General features: G+C 34.2%; 2 protein-coding genes across 4 annotated transcripts; both read right to left on the bottom strand.

Annotated features, from left to right (window-relative positions):
- Positions 1–3,469: 3,469 nt before the first annotated feature.
- On the bottom strand, positions 3,470–8,438 carry LOC114762226 (ultraviolet-B receptor UVR8). The gene is made up of 7 exons (XM_028951692.1): positions 8,067–8,438; positions 7,172–7,848; positions 6,363–6,572; positions 5,302–5,412; positions 4,711–5,079; positions 4,498–4,605; positions 3,470–4,097 (listed from the first exon to the last, which is right to left on the bottom strand). Exons 2-7 carry the CDS (start codon positions 7,508–7,510, stop codon positions 3,753–3,755), a joined length of 1,482 nt encoding a protein of 493 aa, XP_028807525.1. The 5' UTR covers positions 7,511–7,848; positions 8,067–8,438; the 3' UTR covers positions 3,470–3,752.
- Positions 8,439–11,144: 2,706 nt separating this feature from the next.
- LOC114762224 (general transcription factor 3C polypeptide 6-like) lies at positions 11,145–14,543 on the bottom strand. 3 transcript variants are annotated; one of them, XM_028951688.1, is made up of 5 exons: positions 13,956–14,540; positions 13,750–13,870; positions 13,282–13,332; positions 12,052–12,103; positions 11,145–11,469 (listed from the first exon to the last, which is right to left on the bottom strand). In XM_028951688.1, the coding sequence occupies exons 2-5, from the start codon at positions 13,864–13,866 to the stop codon at positions 11,300–11,302; spliced, it is 390 nt and encodes a 129-aa protein (XP_028807521.1). In that variant the 5' UTR covers positions 13,867–13,870; positions 13,956–14,540; the 3' UTR covers positions 11,145–11,299. The 3 variants fall into 3 exon arrangements, with proteins under 3 accessions (XP_028807521.1, XP_028807522.1, XP_028807523.1); XM_028951689.1 differs by having other exon boundaries at positions 13,750–13,872; positions 13,959–14,540; XM_028951690.1 differs by lacking the exon at positions 11,145–11,469 and adding an exon at positions 11,824–11,912 and having other exon boundaries at positions 13,956–14,543.
- Positions 14,544–14,996: the final 453 nt, after the last annotated feature.

The raw sequence follows: 14,996 nt of genomic DNA, 5'->3' as shown, positions 1-14,996 counted from the left end.
TGGGTGGAGAGTGGAGACGACAGCAGCCCATTCCCAAAGGCAAGACTTGTTATCCCAAACATTTTTATAAACTTATGAGACGAATAATTTTTAGAATCATATTCGGTAAAATGCAATTCCTACAGTTAAGTGACATTACTTGTTCCGGAACAAATAATGTAACTTTATATGTCAAAAACCTTTGAAAATTTCTCACTTGTGACAAATTTGTCAAAAAAGAAAATCTGTACAAATATAATCTATAATAATTTTTATTATTAAATCATAAATATTGTAATTCATCTCACATTCTGTGCAACAAAGAAAAAGGACTCTCCAGTATCATTTAGTTACATAATATCAATTATGTCAAATTGTATCTAAGATTTGTCGTTTTTGCTTTGCACAAATATTCCCATACTAGATACAATTCAGGAATAAGATTTTTAGAAGATAAATTCCCAGAGGTTTGATGAAACATTTGAAATGAAATGAAAGAAGCCCATCATATATCGCGCCATTGTTTTTTTGGACGAGTTTTTACATGAGACAGGCCCAAGTTTACCATGCGGTTTCATCACCTGTCACAAAAATAAATTTTACAGAAACTAAGAAAATTATTAAATAACATCAATTTTTGTAAAGTTAATCCATCATGCTTTTTAAAAAATATCATTGGTCTTATTTAAATAATACTAATAATTTAATGCATTTTTTGAATCTGAAATTAATAAGGGGAAAAAAATAAAAAGATGTTAATAGAATTGTTGATCCTTACCGTTTAATCAAATTTTGATTTTAATCACTGTAATTTTAAAATAGTTGGCTTTGGTTTTTATAGTTTTCTAAAGACTTGATTTGAATTTAAATATAAGGATCAAAATCGAAACTCGTTAAAAGGATAGGGATTATTTGTTAAATTTAAATAAAAAATTACGAAACTATAGGGATCAAAATCAATGATTTGAAACTACTGAGATCAAAACCAAAATTTGATGAAAGGAGTAATAACAGTATTAAGTTATTAACCCATTACAAAAATAAAAAGTTAATGCAATCTTAAAATCTAAAATTGACAAGTATTATGAGAGATATAAAACATCATATATGTGACAGATAATATGAAATGAAGGAAGTACTTCAACACGGCAGTAAAAATCATACTTGAGCATCTTACCAAAAAAAAAAAAAATCATACTTGAGCAAATGCGACTTTTTGAAAGATTCTCGAACTGTTATTTGACCAATTCTTTTAAACAACTAAATTATATCTATATCTGGCAAAAAAAAAAAACTACTACCTCTGGTCCTTAATATAAGACCTTGTTTGACTTTTATTTTGATTCTAAATATAAGATCCCAATCCACTTTGTCTCTCATATTTACTCAATTTTTTCCAAGATAGTCCTTCTAATAATTATAGTTCTAGTTAATACATTTTATTAGTAAGGATATTTTAGGAAAGACAACATCTATTTAGGACAAATAACTAACTCAACTTACTTTCTTAATCTCCTCAAATTAGTCAACTGACTCTTATAATTAAGACCGGAGGTAGTATATATTATGACTTTCACATGCACAATAATTTCACGTGACAAATATAACAAGCCATGCTTAATTTTCTTAATTTAAAAAACTGGTTTTCTAGGATTCTGATGCAGATTGAATCTTGGAATTTGAAAATTACGAGGAAAGTTGCATTAAAATAAAATTTCACCATGTGATATGGTGTTGAAATTAAGGAGCAAGGCAAACGACAATTGATTAAAGAAAGATAACATGACAAATACTGGTAATCACATAAATAAAGGTTGACAGATTTCTAAGCAACATGCTAAGGGATCACACTTGTTTCTTTATTCAGACAAATCCATCATATTTTTTGGGGACTGTTTTGTCTTTTAGATTAATGCTAAGTGGAAAGCAGTTCAAACCTCAAAGTTAAACCCATATCTCTTTTTACAAATTTTTATTTTTATTATATGTTTGTATTTTTAACCACCCACCAGTAAATATCCTCTTTAACTGTCAAGATTTATGGTTTCGGACTATTAGTAGAACTCCTTCGGTCCTTAATATATGACCTAATTATTGAGTTGATTTTGATTCTAAATATTAGACCTATGTCTCATTTTATCAATTTTTTCTCTAAATTTCCTCTATGAACTCCCTCAACTATAATCAAGTAGAAAAGGGAAGGAGGATATTAAGAAAGATGATTATGGTGTTTTAGAAAAAACATATCATATTTCTTATAATTAACTAACTTACTCCTCCGGTCCTAAATGTAAGACCCTTATGCTAGTGTGTATAAGGGTCTTACATTTAGGACCGGAGGAGTACCTAACTTATTTAATCTAATCAAATTAGTTAAATATGTTTTATATTAATGATTGAAAGAGTACTAAATTTCTCATGATCTTGTTGCATACGGTGATCTAAAGCACAATTTTATGGGTGCTTTAATTTAATGGATGTAGATTGATATTCGTTATTTTTCTCAGCTACGGTATCTGGATGTCAAATAGCACTATGAATATAATGATAAGAATAGCAGCTTTGGAGCTGATACTTGGGATTTAAAATTTGACAAATAACATCATTGCTCTTTTATTTTGCCATTTATGCTCCAGCCATTTTAATGATCTTTGTTTTCCCACTTCGAAGTTGTTTTTTTTTTTTTTATACAAAAGAATTTAGGTGAGTTGGGTCCTAGGAGCTCACCAGGGCTAAGGCATGCCTCCAGGCTCAGAGAGCGCTGACAAAAGTACTGACAGATTACCCACTAATAAAGTCCTCACATCGACAGTGGAATTCGAACTCACAACTTTGCGGGTTATGAGCTGACTCCTTACTAACTAGACCAATTCTTGTTAGTACTTCAAAGTTGTTGCTAGGAAACAAAACCTTCAATCCTGGCTGATCAATGATATTTAATTATTTATTTTTGAAAAAATAATGTTTTTTCCGTTAAGAGGTTTGAACACGAAGACCTTGAATGCTAGAATGCCCGAATTGGAAAACTTGCTACTCCTCTTCCCTTTAATGTAAGACTTAATTAGAGAGTTGATATTAGTCTTATACGTAAAGCTTATTTCATATTTTTATTAATTTTTTTCCAAATTAACTCTATTAATATTCCTCAACAATAATTAAGTAGGAGAGAAAAGAAGAGAATTAAAGAAGATGCTTAGGATATTTAAGAAAAAACATATGACATTAACTAAATCAAGTAACATTCTTAATCTATTCAAAATAGTTAATTAAATTTTACATTATAAATAAAAGGAGTATAATTTCGTATTTTACAACGCCATTGATCAATATTTGATCATATTGAACAAATGACTGATTTTGATTTCCAGGAACATCATTGTCTAAAGTGAAAATACGTTAGATGAAAAGTTTGGTTTAATTCATTTTAAGTAATTTTCATTCTACGAGGTCAATATAAAAAAATAATTATCTCAAAAAAACAATGGAAAAATTTGATAAGAAGTGGCTTGATGAATCGATTATCGTCCACTTCATTATTCCTCCTGAAAAGTCCCATCTTGTCAATCACCAGTCTCAACACGAGATTATGGGTTTCCTCAAAACATAAACATGATGAGAACAACGACAATAATCTCTAGGGTTAAGTTTCCTCTTTTATCACTATAATACAACATAAAGTAGCAATCTTAACAGCGACAGACTAAAAAAATTTGGTGTCTGTCTGATATCAAATGGAACAAACCTCCACAAAAGACTGGTTGCTCGAGGAATTGTCAGTCTCTTTCTGAAATAGCATCTAGATCTTCGTCATCTGTATCTTTAATGAAAATTTCCGTTGGCTCAAGACATCCTCTTACTGTGTCCTGTCCGAGTTGTGCTCTTTCATTGTCTCCAAAACCAAAGATCTGTCCTCGGTTAGTGATTACGACTGTGTGGTACAGCCCAGTGCTGATCTGAGAAACATGATGGGCCCGAAGAGTATCGAGGATTCGTGGCTTCATGACTTTATCTGATAGCCTTCTGTCCGAAAATCCAAGGCTTCCAAATCCCATCCATCCGAAGCCAAAGACTGAACCAGAATCAACCAGAACGAAAGTTTTCCTCTTTCTCGCACAGACCTACAGATAACAAAAAGCTTGACTACGGATAGGAACAGGCAGTCTCAAAATCAAACGATAGAGATGATTGAATTTTACAACTTTCCAAATTACAAAGGCTGGATTTTTATAGAATATAATAACAGTAAAATTCAGTTTTGATCCTTTGGCAAATGATACTCGGTGGCTTTGATTTTGATATCAGCCACTTGAAGTTATGTGACAAATAATCTCTTCAACTTACTAAGAAGTCAAGAAAATAAAAGGAATGAACAAGTGGCAAGCTGCCAAAATTAAGAATAGAGGGGGTGATTTGCCAGAAGTTCAAAGCTAAATGAGGTTATTTGCAACTTGGCCATTTATTGTTTTTGTTTTTCTTTTCTTTTACAAAACAGATTATCAAAACTTGTAGGGACAATACCTGAACAGCCAAGTGACTCTTGAGACTGGCCAAGATCTCTGGAGTTGTCTTGTCAATTTCATCCCCATGGCCTAAAGCACCACAATAGCCCTTGCCCCATGTATATACCTGGAACAACAATAACAAACTATGAATACTTACAAGCACTAGAGAAACGCAAAATCAAGGTATAACCAGCAAAATCAAAACAACATCTTGTCTGACGGAACTCACAAATCCATTTGAATCAAGTGCCACTGCATGCTCATCACCAGCAGAAACACGGACCACATGGATACCTTTTCTTCTAAATGTCTGAATAGCACGTGGCTGAAACTCATTATGTTGCTCACCATGGCCAAGACAGAAATTAGAACCTGATCCAAAGGAGTATACTATTCCATTATCCATGACAGCTAAGACATAGCTTGGTCCGGCAGCAATCTGAACAACAGGACCAACCCCACCAAGCATTTGAACCAGTTTGGGGGATGGTATATCCTGAGTGTCACCATGACCAAGTTGGCCACAAGTGTTGGTCCCACACGTGTACACATGACCTTGTCTGGTGAGGAATACTGTGAAGTTAAGCCCTGCTGCAACCTGAGAGAAGCCCCCTTACTTCAGCAGCTATAGTAAAAGCCTTAGCAGAACAATCTTAATGGAATGCAGAAGATTACAGCATGCGATTTACTGTTAATATCAGCTAAGAAAGGATATTCTCTAGACACAAATTTGGTATGAACATATAGTCTTCTAACAATCATTATTTTTCAAACCAGCAAAACGATAATCATCTTATGGATGATGAACTATATAATTTACCTGCGTGCAATGTACCCCCTTTAGGGCTTCAACAAGCCTTGGCCTAAAAATCGGACGGCTTGTATCTTTGTGGCCGCAGCAAGATGAAGAATTGTCTCCACACGTGAATACCTACATCAGTCAAACATAATATCTCACGTTGATGATGGAAGCAAGTAGCAATAAATCAATTCAAAAGCCATCTTTTTCGATGCCAGAGACGACAACTATCAAAATTTAAACATTTTTTTTTAATCAATCACGCATTTATATTGCTACATCAGTTTTCAAAAATTCCTCCAAGTTGCTTCTTGAAAGAACAGATTTTAGAAACCACTAAAGAAGTGCCCTGAAGAAGATCCAACAGATAAAGTTTGTATCTCAGTCAAAAAGCATCACAACCAAAAGCTACAGCCTTTCCAAAAAAGACCTTTGATTTTTTTTGAGAAAGAGTATATTCAAGCATCTAGAAATTTCCTTTTCCCCCTTTCCTTTTCTTTTTAATGTAAAAAAGAACCTTGGGAAGTAGCTTTGGGGCTAGTCCAGTCAAAAGGCTTGCACCTTTAAGATATTGCTCCACTAACATGAAGACAAAGCAACATAGGCATTGCCTAAGCAACGAGAAGTAATCCAACAACCCATTTCATTACTAGAGAAAAAGATGTATAAGTAGAAAGAACTCCAGGAATTGTTTTTGTGCAACTCACTTCTTTCATTAGCAACTTTTGTCATAGATGGCATTGGTGGAAGCTTGTAGGCTCCAAAATTTCTACTCTGGTTTTAGTCTCTTCTAATTCCCATCAGAACATTCTTCAGCCGTTTGACATTAAGGAATTTATTTTAGAACAAAAGAGAAGCAAAATGATAAAAAGAAATAAGCAAAGAACAAAGTAGATTTCCAAAAATGTCTCGATCTATACTTCTAGCCTGCCCCTTCATGCAAAAGCAGTTTAAATCAAAGCATAGATCTACCCCAATCTCGTACTGAAATTTGATATATAGTAGGAGTGCAGGGGCAGGAAGCAAACAAATAACTAGTGGCTTCATAGAGCTGTCTCAATAAAGGAGAAGCAGTTACAAACCTCTCCAGATTGCATGACAAAAGCTGCATGATTATAGGAGGCTGACACCAGAGCCACACGAGCCAACGGTGGGAAATCAAGCCTCGTAAATGCCACACATTGTGTTGTTTCAGGACCATGACCAAGCACACCACACAATCCAGAACCACAAGAGTAGGCAGAAAAATTGCTGACAAAAAAGGTGTGATACTTTCCAGTCGTAACTTGCATCTGCCAATAAAATGCCTTCCACCAATAAATATATATGTGTGACATTTCTATCGAAAGAACGGGCAGAAGACAACAAGATATTAAGTTTGCAACAGTTATAACTAATTTCCATATGAAATGCGTTTTTGAAGGGGGGAGAAACAAAGGTAATACATAAATCTGTCAACACTATGAAACTTAAACTTTTAAAACATAGAAAAGTCCAATATCTTTTTTCTTGGATTACCTGTTATTATTTACAGATGCATCAATAAAATCTCTAATTAAAATACGATCATTATGTGGAAGGAGACAGAGAAATAGAGTTGTATCACGTCTTCTGTTTGAAAAACCTTAAGTTGCAAGTTAAAGGAAAAGTATCCGATCCTTCAGAATAATCTTTTTAAGAAAAATGAGTAACTTTTTCATCTAGGACAATAAGGGGTATAGATAAATTGAATAGAGCTATCCCAATTAAAAATTGTTCATAAACCACAAATGACTTCGTAGCTTTTTAAGAAACATAACAGTTTATACTTTATACTACAAATTTAGCTCCGTTACTCCAAAGATGATCCCGAACATAAATAAAATGATTCCTTCACAAAAGGAAACAGTACATTGCCTGATGATGTCTCGGCCATCCCAGAAGATTGTTCCAGGGACTGCAAAAATCTCAAAGTTCGCTTCCAGTTTCCACCACATCGATCATATAACTCCCTCTGAGAATTCAAACTCATACTTGAATAGATAAGATGGGAGGCAGATAGTTGATATGCGGCGAAGTTCACCAATGACCGAAACTTGGAAGGGTACCAACCGTGATTCCCACCAAAAGTCTTCGAAGTCAGCTCTAAACAAACAAGGTCGACTGCACTAAGCCTGCCTGAGCATAGGATCTCTAGAATTAAATGTGATGGCAATTCCTCAATGGAAAGAGGTCTAAAGCGATCTCCCATCCTTAACAGCTTCTCTTCAATCCCGCCAAAGAAATTGTTTTGCGATTGAAACAAATTGGAGACTCAGACGAAATCTTAACAATCACAGGAGTTGAATTTCACAGTGACAACAAGTACAGACTCACTTCTGGAGCAGAGTTTCAAATTTTGAGACGAAATCTCAGGCAATTGAAGCAACATATAAAGAAGACATCAGAGGGAAGAAAAGGATGGGAAATTGAGTACCAGAATGGATAATTTGCGGGTGATTGAAACAGTGATTGGAAATAAAACATCAGAAGGGAACTAATCACAATCCCCACAATTACCGTATAATCAAAGAAATTTTGGAACTTTCCCTGCAAATCAATAACACCCTTGTCAAGAAAAAAAGGGGCAAAGGGAGAATACAGGAAGAAAGCAAGTTAGATTGAACACACTGATATGATGGTGAAAATATGTGATACGAATTCAGTTAGCGCAGGAGAAACAAAGGAGGATCTTTCAACTAAAAGTTTTAGCATTAATTTAATGTGAGTAGTAGTTAAAGGAAAGCAAACCATTGGCGAAACCTTACCGAGGAATACAATTGAAACGAACTGGCTTTACGGGGCCAATCGATGGCTCTTTTTCTTGGCCGAAAATCGTCGAGCTCAAGTTCCAAGTTGCTGAATTAATGGTTGCAGCAAAACACAAAAATGAACAACAGAGAAACGAATCGAGATAGTGATGGGTTTGGTGGGGCTTCAATTTCCACAATGAAAGCACAAAAAGCTACGCTAGGGTTTGGATTGGCATTGTTTATGACATTTCCTTGCTGTCATGCTGCCCTTCTCTCTCTAATGAAGTCTTGCTTGCGAATCTTTTCTCTCTCTAGAGAAGATTAAGGCAGGGACGAATGAATCTCAGAGCGGGGAATTTCATGGCTTCTCGAAGCCTGGTAAAACAGCATCCCTGCCTCTGCTGGTTCTGTCATCTGTTTTTGTCGTGGAGCTTCATCACACGTGGACTCTTAATTTGTCGCCACGTCAGCATAAGTTTTGTCACGGGTTCCAAATTGGAGGGAGAAACTACGAGCATATCAAAGTTCGTTAAGAATTATGTATTCCTTTGGACCTATTTATCAAATATTTTAAATTTGGACTAAGAAAAATTTTAAATTTTATTAACTCTTATTTAAAATTTAATAAATTTTTAATTTTATTCTTGTTTAATATACATTATACCTCATATAAATAAAGTTAATACAATAATAAATGAGGGGTAAAATTATACACTTATACAAAAAAATTTTTTTTAATACCCTATAAATAGGACCAAAAAATACATTCTTTCTCTGTCCTATAAATATGACTAGAGGAATACCAATTTGAGGTCAAAAATAAATTATGTAAAAAAAATCATAATATATATTAAAAAGACGTAAAATTACAAAATCTAATAGGCATAGAGATTATGACTGGCAAGATCCAAATTTGTATAATGATGAATTAATTAGGTCACATGGGTCATAGTCAAATTTTATAGGTCGAGGCATGCTTACAAACATCAATTATAGGGGAACCATCAAGTATCAACTAAGTTTTGGCAATAATTTTTATAATCAATACTTGAAAAATGAGTTAAATTCTTATCAATTAAATTAAATATTGGTCCAATTTTCTTTCGAGGTAATAATAATTTTTTTTAAAAAATAATTGGTAAATACTCTGAGGACTTAATTCTCCTCAGTTGAAATGTTTGAAATTTTTAATCTAGGGAGAAGGCAGAAATAGTAAAGTTTCTTTCAACAAAGGTGAAAAGATAGTACGTGGAAGGAGTGGGGAAAGAGGAAGACAGGACAAAGGACATATTCAAGCTTCTTGTTAATCTCCACTCATTTTCTCAGTCCCAAAAAAAAAAATCTCCATTCATTTTCGTGTATTTTGAGAGAGAGAGAGAGAGAGAGAAACTTTTTTCTAGTCTTCGCAAACATCGATGCCACTCAATTTTTCGTTGCTTTGCTTGCGGGTCAGAGATGCATATATGAAACTAGCACAAATAAGGAGAAGGTTAAAAAATGAGGATCACCTTCTCTTATGTGTGTATATATGAGGATCCCACAAGAGAGCTTCTACTAATAAGCCATGAACTACATCAGCGAGTTTATAAGAAAGTGATCCTAATTTTTTTTTATTATTAAGTTTGGATAGAGACTAAAGGTCTTGAGCGACCAATCTGGCAAAACAACTTAAAAGATAAAAAAGTATCGTTAATTTCTTAGTACTCGTTTTACATTCAAAGCATTATTTATACAAATAGGAATCTCCCTTGTTACATGATTTTTTTTTTTCATATAGATAGATACAGGATCTATGGAGCAATTATTTAGATGTATCTTTTGTGAAACAGCCCTTTCTATTTGATATTCCAAGTGTGTATATATATCATGTATTGGTTGATATTATTCTTGTGAGGGATCCAATATTGGTTAGTATTTAACAAGAAGCATAATCATTTGAACTCCTACATATAAAAATTTCATTAGCCGCATTAATTATCTAAGAAAATAATTCCCAAGATGCCTCATCAAAGGGTTTAGCAAACTCTACTTTAAAACTCACCAACCCCACTTGTACTTGAGTTTTTCTTATACTGGACCCCTAATATTGTGCTGCCAATAGAATGTTGTGTGAAATTAATCCATTTCAGAAAGCGACTATGATTTGGAGCAGTTAAATCTTGAAGAAACTACTTCAACTTAGCCAACAAGACTAGAATTATTTTGGAGGAAACATGCATAGATTGGTTATTGGCCTATAATCTTGGATTAATTTTGATAGTCTAGGCTTTTCTTCGGTAGCTTCTCCCAAAACCCATCATCAATCCTAGTGGAATCTGCTTTTTCATCTAATGATGCGCTTGTTCCCAATAGATTCCTTAGTTTAAAATTTTTTGAAAGTCATCCCTGTCTTTACATATTTTAAACGTTAGGTTCTTGTAGCAAAACTTTTTCGCTTGCGGGGAAAACTTCTGAAATATACATCTATGCCGTTATGTGGTTGAAATCATGCCCCCACTTTTTCATTGTTTTACACCCACACAACTTATTGGCCCCAAAAAAAAAAAACCCACACAACTGGGTCGGGTAAGATCAGCAAAGCATTAAGCAAAGGGTTAAGAAGTTAAGGGTTTATCTTGGATGATGAATTCTTAAATGGATCATTAGACTGGTTAATGAGATTGGATTGTTAATCTAATTTGCCACTAAGACAATAAACCTAGCAGCCACCTATACTCATTGCAAAGTGGATTGATGTACATTCCATCTTGGGTGATTACATAACATCCTACCTCTTACCTTTAATATAATAGTTAGTTGAGACTAATTTTGATTTTAACTCTTAGATATGAGACATCAACCTATTTTGTCTTCCATTTCCCCCCCAAAATATCCTCTCTCTTTTTGCCAAACCCCAAAATATCCCTATTGATTGTAAAAAATTCTCATTAAAAGATGATTCTAATCACTCAACGTATATATTAAAACTGATAGTTTAGAAAAATCAATACATATTTTTAACAAATAACTAAATTTAACTAGTTTTTTTAATATCCTCAAATTAGTTATTTAATTTTTATATCAAGAACTGGAAGCAATAGTTAACCTAAGATGAGTGAAAGATAGTTTGAAGGACATTACACCAATTGAACCAAAGATTAGCAAAGCTAAGATTAAGTACAACATACAATGAATGTAAAAGTCAAGCATTAAACTAGAGAGAAAGTATAATACGCTTGCATTTGCAGTATATATTACAACATTTAAGCCTATCCAGCTTGCGTTTCAGAATCGGGTGCTATTCTGAACTTAAGAACCTTGTGAAGTTGACACGAAGGTTTTACTTGCTTCGTTGGAGGTTGACTCGAATCAATTATTTTAGTTCCAGAGAAAAGATTCACTTCAGATGGGCCTGTCTCTTCATGAACCACAGGAGTATCTGCAAAGTAAAAACCTTTATCATACAACTTGAACTATACAAACTCTTACTTGTGGGAAGACAGAGAGTATATATGCTAAACCAGTCTCTAACAAAAGAAGTCTTCGACTATAGTACGGTTGTCTTCTTTACATCGGAAGAAAAGGCATTATTAACGGGTAATTACAGCTTGGCAATTTTTTAGGCAATACAATTAGTTGTTTTGATCTTCTGATTGGCTGTGCTACAATCCCCAATTACTAGTTCAGTTACAGATAAAAATATACTTCAAGATGGAGTAACTGAAAACTTTGGCAACTGCATCTTGAAACAGAGAAAATTTCTTATAAGGAAGGGCATTGACATTCGTGCGAAAAATAATGGTCCACTATTCTCGTCCTATTTTGAGCCAGACAGTAGATATGTTTCTCTTCACTTGGACGACATGCAGAAGAAGCAGCTTCCTAAATTCAGTTATGAGGAAACCGTTATAACAATATTTAAATACTAGCAAACAAGGAGTGCTTGACAATTCATTCTAATCCTCCAACTCTCGGATTTTTTTCTTTCCCCAGAAGATTTCAGCACATAATTGTAACTCACCTTCTTCTGTAAAGACAATACATGTGCCAATGGTCTCCTCATATTCCCCAACCTGTAATAGACAATGAGGAATCACAACAACAATCCTTAAAATAGTCATCATACATTCAAAGGACAGAAAAAATGAAAACAGAGTGGTTACAGAACGAAAGCTAAATTCCACCGCAGCATCTGCACAAATAACTACGGGCCTGTTTGGGATATCGATAAAAAACATTTATAAGAATGTTTCATGTAAACCAAAACAAAACCCTTATTACATACTTCGTATTCCGTAAATCATGATTGAAAAACTAGTTATAATTCTAACAATTCAATTCAGGAATCACTAGCAGAAGGTTACATTTAAATAATCAATCACTTGATGGAACCCCGACACTAAAGCTGATATTATTTATGAAACAAGGCTATGATAATTGATATCCCTGCCCACCGCAGTAAATGGGCAATAGGATGGGAGCTTATGGCAGTCATAGTTACAGTAAGAAAGGAAAATAAACAACAAGATCACAAAATATTCAAGAGACCCTACAAGCCAAATGGTTTCTCCTGTCTCTCACACCTCAAGTCACAATACATTTTTCCCACTAGCCGCTCTACTACTTTTCTCAATTTCACACCACACACCTCACAACCTATGTGTCAGTTGCAACCACTAGGCCACCTCAACAACATTCCCTCAAGCCTTGGCTATTAATCATAAGCCCATCATTATATAACATCTAACGTACATAGTTGCTTCCAAATGAATGGCTATAAAGTATAAATCTTCCGGACATCATCACTAGATTCACATGAGAATTTGTAGAAAGGAAAAAATCGACGAAATATCCACCAGGAAGCAGTTTGTACCAGATGGAAAATATCAGTCATGAAATTTTAATCCAAATGTATCGAAGATAAATAGGAAAGCTAGTAAAGAATAAACAGGGCCACAATAGACAAACAATGCGCGAAACTAGTTCCAGGATGCAGCAGCAATTAGCTAAACGTAACGGACACTCAAGGCACCGTGCATTGACGGAGAGTGAGAATATTGTGGATACTTTCAACTTCTATCAAAATGCTGCTATTATTTTTTTTCGCACAAGGAATAAGACAGAATTTCACTCTCATGGATAAATAGTGCAATCAATTTGAGGAAAAGTAAAAAGACAGAACATGTATCATGTCAAGAACAAGTTTGTCTTTTGTAGATTCATATCCAAATTTAATACAAAGGTAACTTACCAGCTTCAATTTGTCATCAATGATCAACAGTGGGTTCAATGTATTTAGGCCCTACAATTAATGATACATAATATAAGAACAGTTTGCTAAGTTAAGATCTGATAAATCAACAGATAATAAATTTACAAACAAACCATTGCAAAAGGCATAGAAAAAGGCAGAGAAAAAAATGACAGCGACAAGATTCAGTTCCTTTGAACTGAAACAAAGTTGGCTTTTCAAAACAGGATATGAGATTATTTGGCCAAGGAAGAAAACTAGTTAAACTATCAACACTTGCCATTATTCTAATAATTTATTTTAAAAAGACTCACATTTATAATGCATTCTTCAATAACCACATGAGTCATAAACAGTCAGAGAATTTTTATTTACAAACCATTTTGAACGGTACACAATATTGATATGATACTTTAAGAGTAATTTTTTCTTAAAGAAAAGGATAATGATCTGAATGTTAATACATACAGTTAGAACATATTTAGCGTTTGGAGGAATGTCAAGACTCCCAGAAACACTATCCAGATCAAGCAAAACATATTCTTCTTGATCCTGGTGATCATGGGACGATACATTTGTGTCCATACTCCTGTGCCAGTTACAAGTAAGAATACCATTTCATAATAACTATAAAGAAAGAAGAAAGTTCGTGAATAATAAGCAGAAAATTTCACCTTTCAATCGCAGTCCTTTCTGTAACTTCTTCCTTCGAAGAACAACCTTTGAAGTCTCCGCCGCCAGTCCGTTTAAAGTCTGGCAACGCCGTTGATTAATATGATAAGAAAGACAGTATGATGAGCTGAAGAAGTTCGAGTATATGTTTGATTTCAAGTTTGAAATCGCAAAACCGAGTTTCAACCCAAATCACTGAGTAACCAAACCACACTTAAGCGCAGCCAAACTCAATTTGCCCTAAAAACCGCCAAGCATTAATCAAGGTCTGAATATTTCTCATCTATCAATATTGTCCATCCTATCTACGAAACAAGAATTCCAGAATTTATATTCACGCCGAGAGAGAAGAAGCAACAATTCCTGTTCCAAAAATCATTAATCATCGACGTTCAGAGCTTCACATTAATGACATTCCATCCCTCACGACAACAGAGCCACCGGCCACGAAGTCAACGGAAACGAGTAGAAGTTCAGGTATTCGTGGAGATGGAGGCTGTAATAAAGAATAAGGCCGCAGGCCGACGGAAAAGGAAGGATGACTTCGAACTCGTTCAAGTTTGGGGCGGGGAAGACTGCCGTGAATAATAATCGCCAGTTCGCCGCCAAAACGTTCCACAGGCCCATATTCTGATTAATCTCAAGAGAAAATTAGTAAAAAAATTCTGTTTGAAATTTTAATTGGCAAGGACATAAAATTGTACAAATATAAGTATGATTCATGAGTATAATATGTCATCTGCTATACATATATTTCGGTGTTTTAAGTTAATCTTTTCATACTTTAGTTCAAAAAATTAAATAAAAACAAATTTTAAAATAAATTTAAAATCTAATATTAGAAAATAAAAGACAAAGAAGATTTTCTTTTTGTTACATAAACTGATAAAAGTCACGTTGTCATGTTTGGGCCAATCCGATAAGTTGGCCCATATATTATTTGGAAAACTAAGTCCAACAACGCCTCTTTGAGCCCAATCACGTCTTCATCACCCGAAGTCCGAGGAATTGTTAGAGATCATCCCCACCTTTCGTAACTTTTT

This window comes from Neltuma alba, unplaced genomic scaffold, assembly GCF_004799145.2.
Source record: "Neltuma alba isolate B1F8T4 unplaced genomic scaffold, ASM479914v2 tig00011201_pilon, whole genome shotgun sequence".
In the NCBI taxonomy this organism is placed as follows: Eukaryota; Viridiplantae; Streptophyta; class Magnoliopsida; order Fabales; family Fabaceae; genus Neltuma; species Neltuma alba.
Note: the sequence above shows the minus strand (reverse complement) of the source record. Positions and strands in the feature narration are given on the sequence as shown.

Excerpts from the sequence above, each read along its gene's own strand:
- LOC114762226 (XM_028951692.1), bottom strand. The coding sequence starts at position 7,510 with ATGGGAGATCGCTTTAGACCTCTTTCCATTGAGGAATTGCCATCACAT. Across the intron at positions 6,573-7,171 it reads CCGAGACATCATCAGGCAAT|ATGCAAGTTACGACTGGAAA; the intron begins GTACTGTTTCCT and ends TTTTATTGGCAG. Across the intron at positions 4,606-4,710 it reads CACTTGATTCAAATGGATTT|GTATATACATGGGGCAAGGG; the intron begins GTGAGTTCCGTC and ends TTGTTGTTCCAG.
- LOC114762224 (XM_028951688.1), bottom strand. The coding sequence starts at position 13,866 with ATGGACACAAATGTATCGTCCCATGATCACCAGGATCAAGAAGAATAT. Across the intron at positions 13,333-13,749 it reads ACGCTAAATATGTTCTAACT|GGCCTAAATACATTGAACCC; the intron begins GTATGTATTAAC and ends CATTAATTGTAG. Across the intron at positions 12,104-13,281 it reads TTGATGACAAATTGAAGCTG|GTTGGGGAATATGAGGAGAC; the intron begins GTAAGTTACCTT and ends TGTCTATTACAG.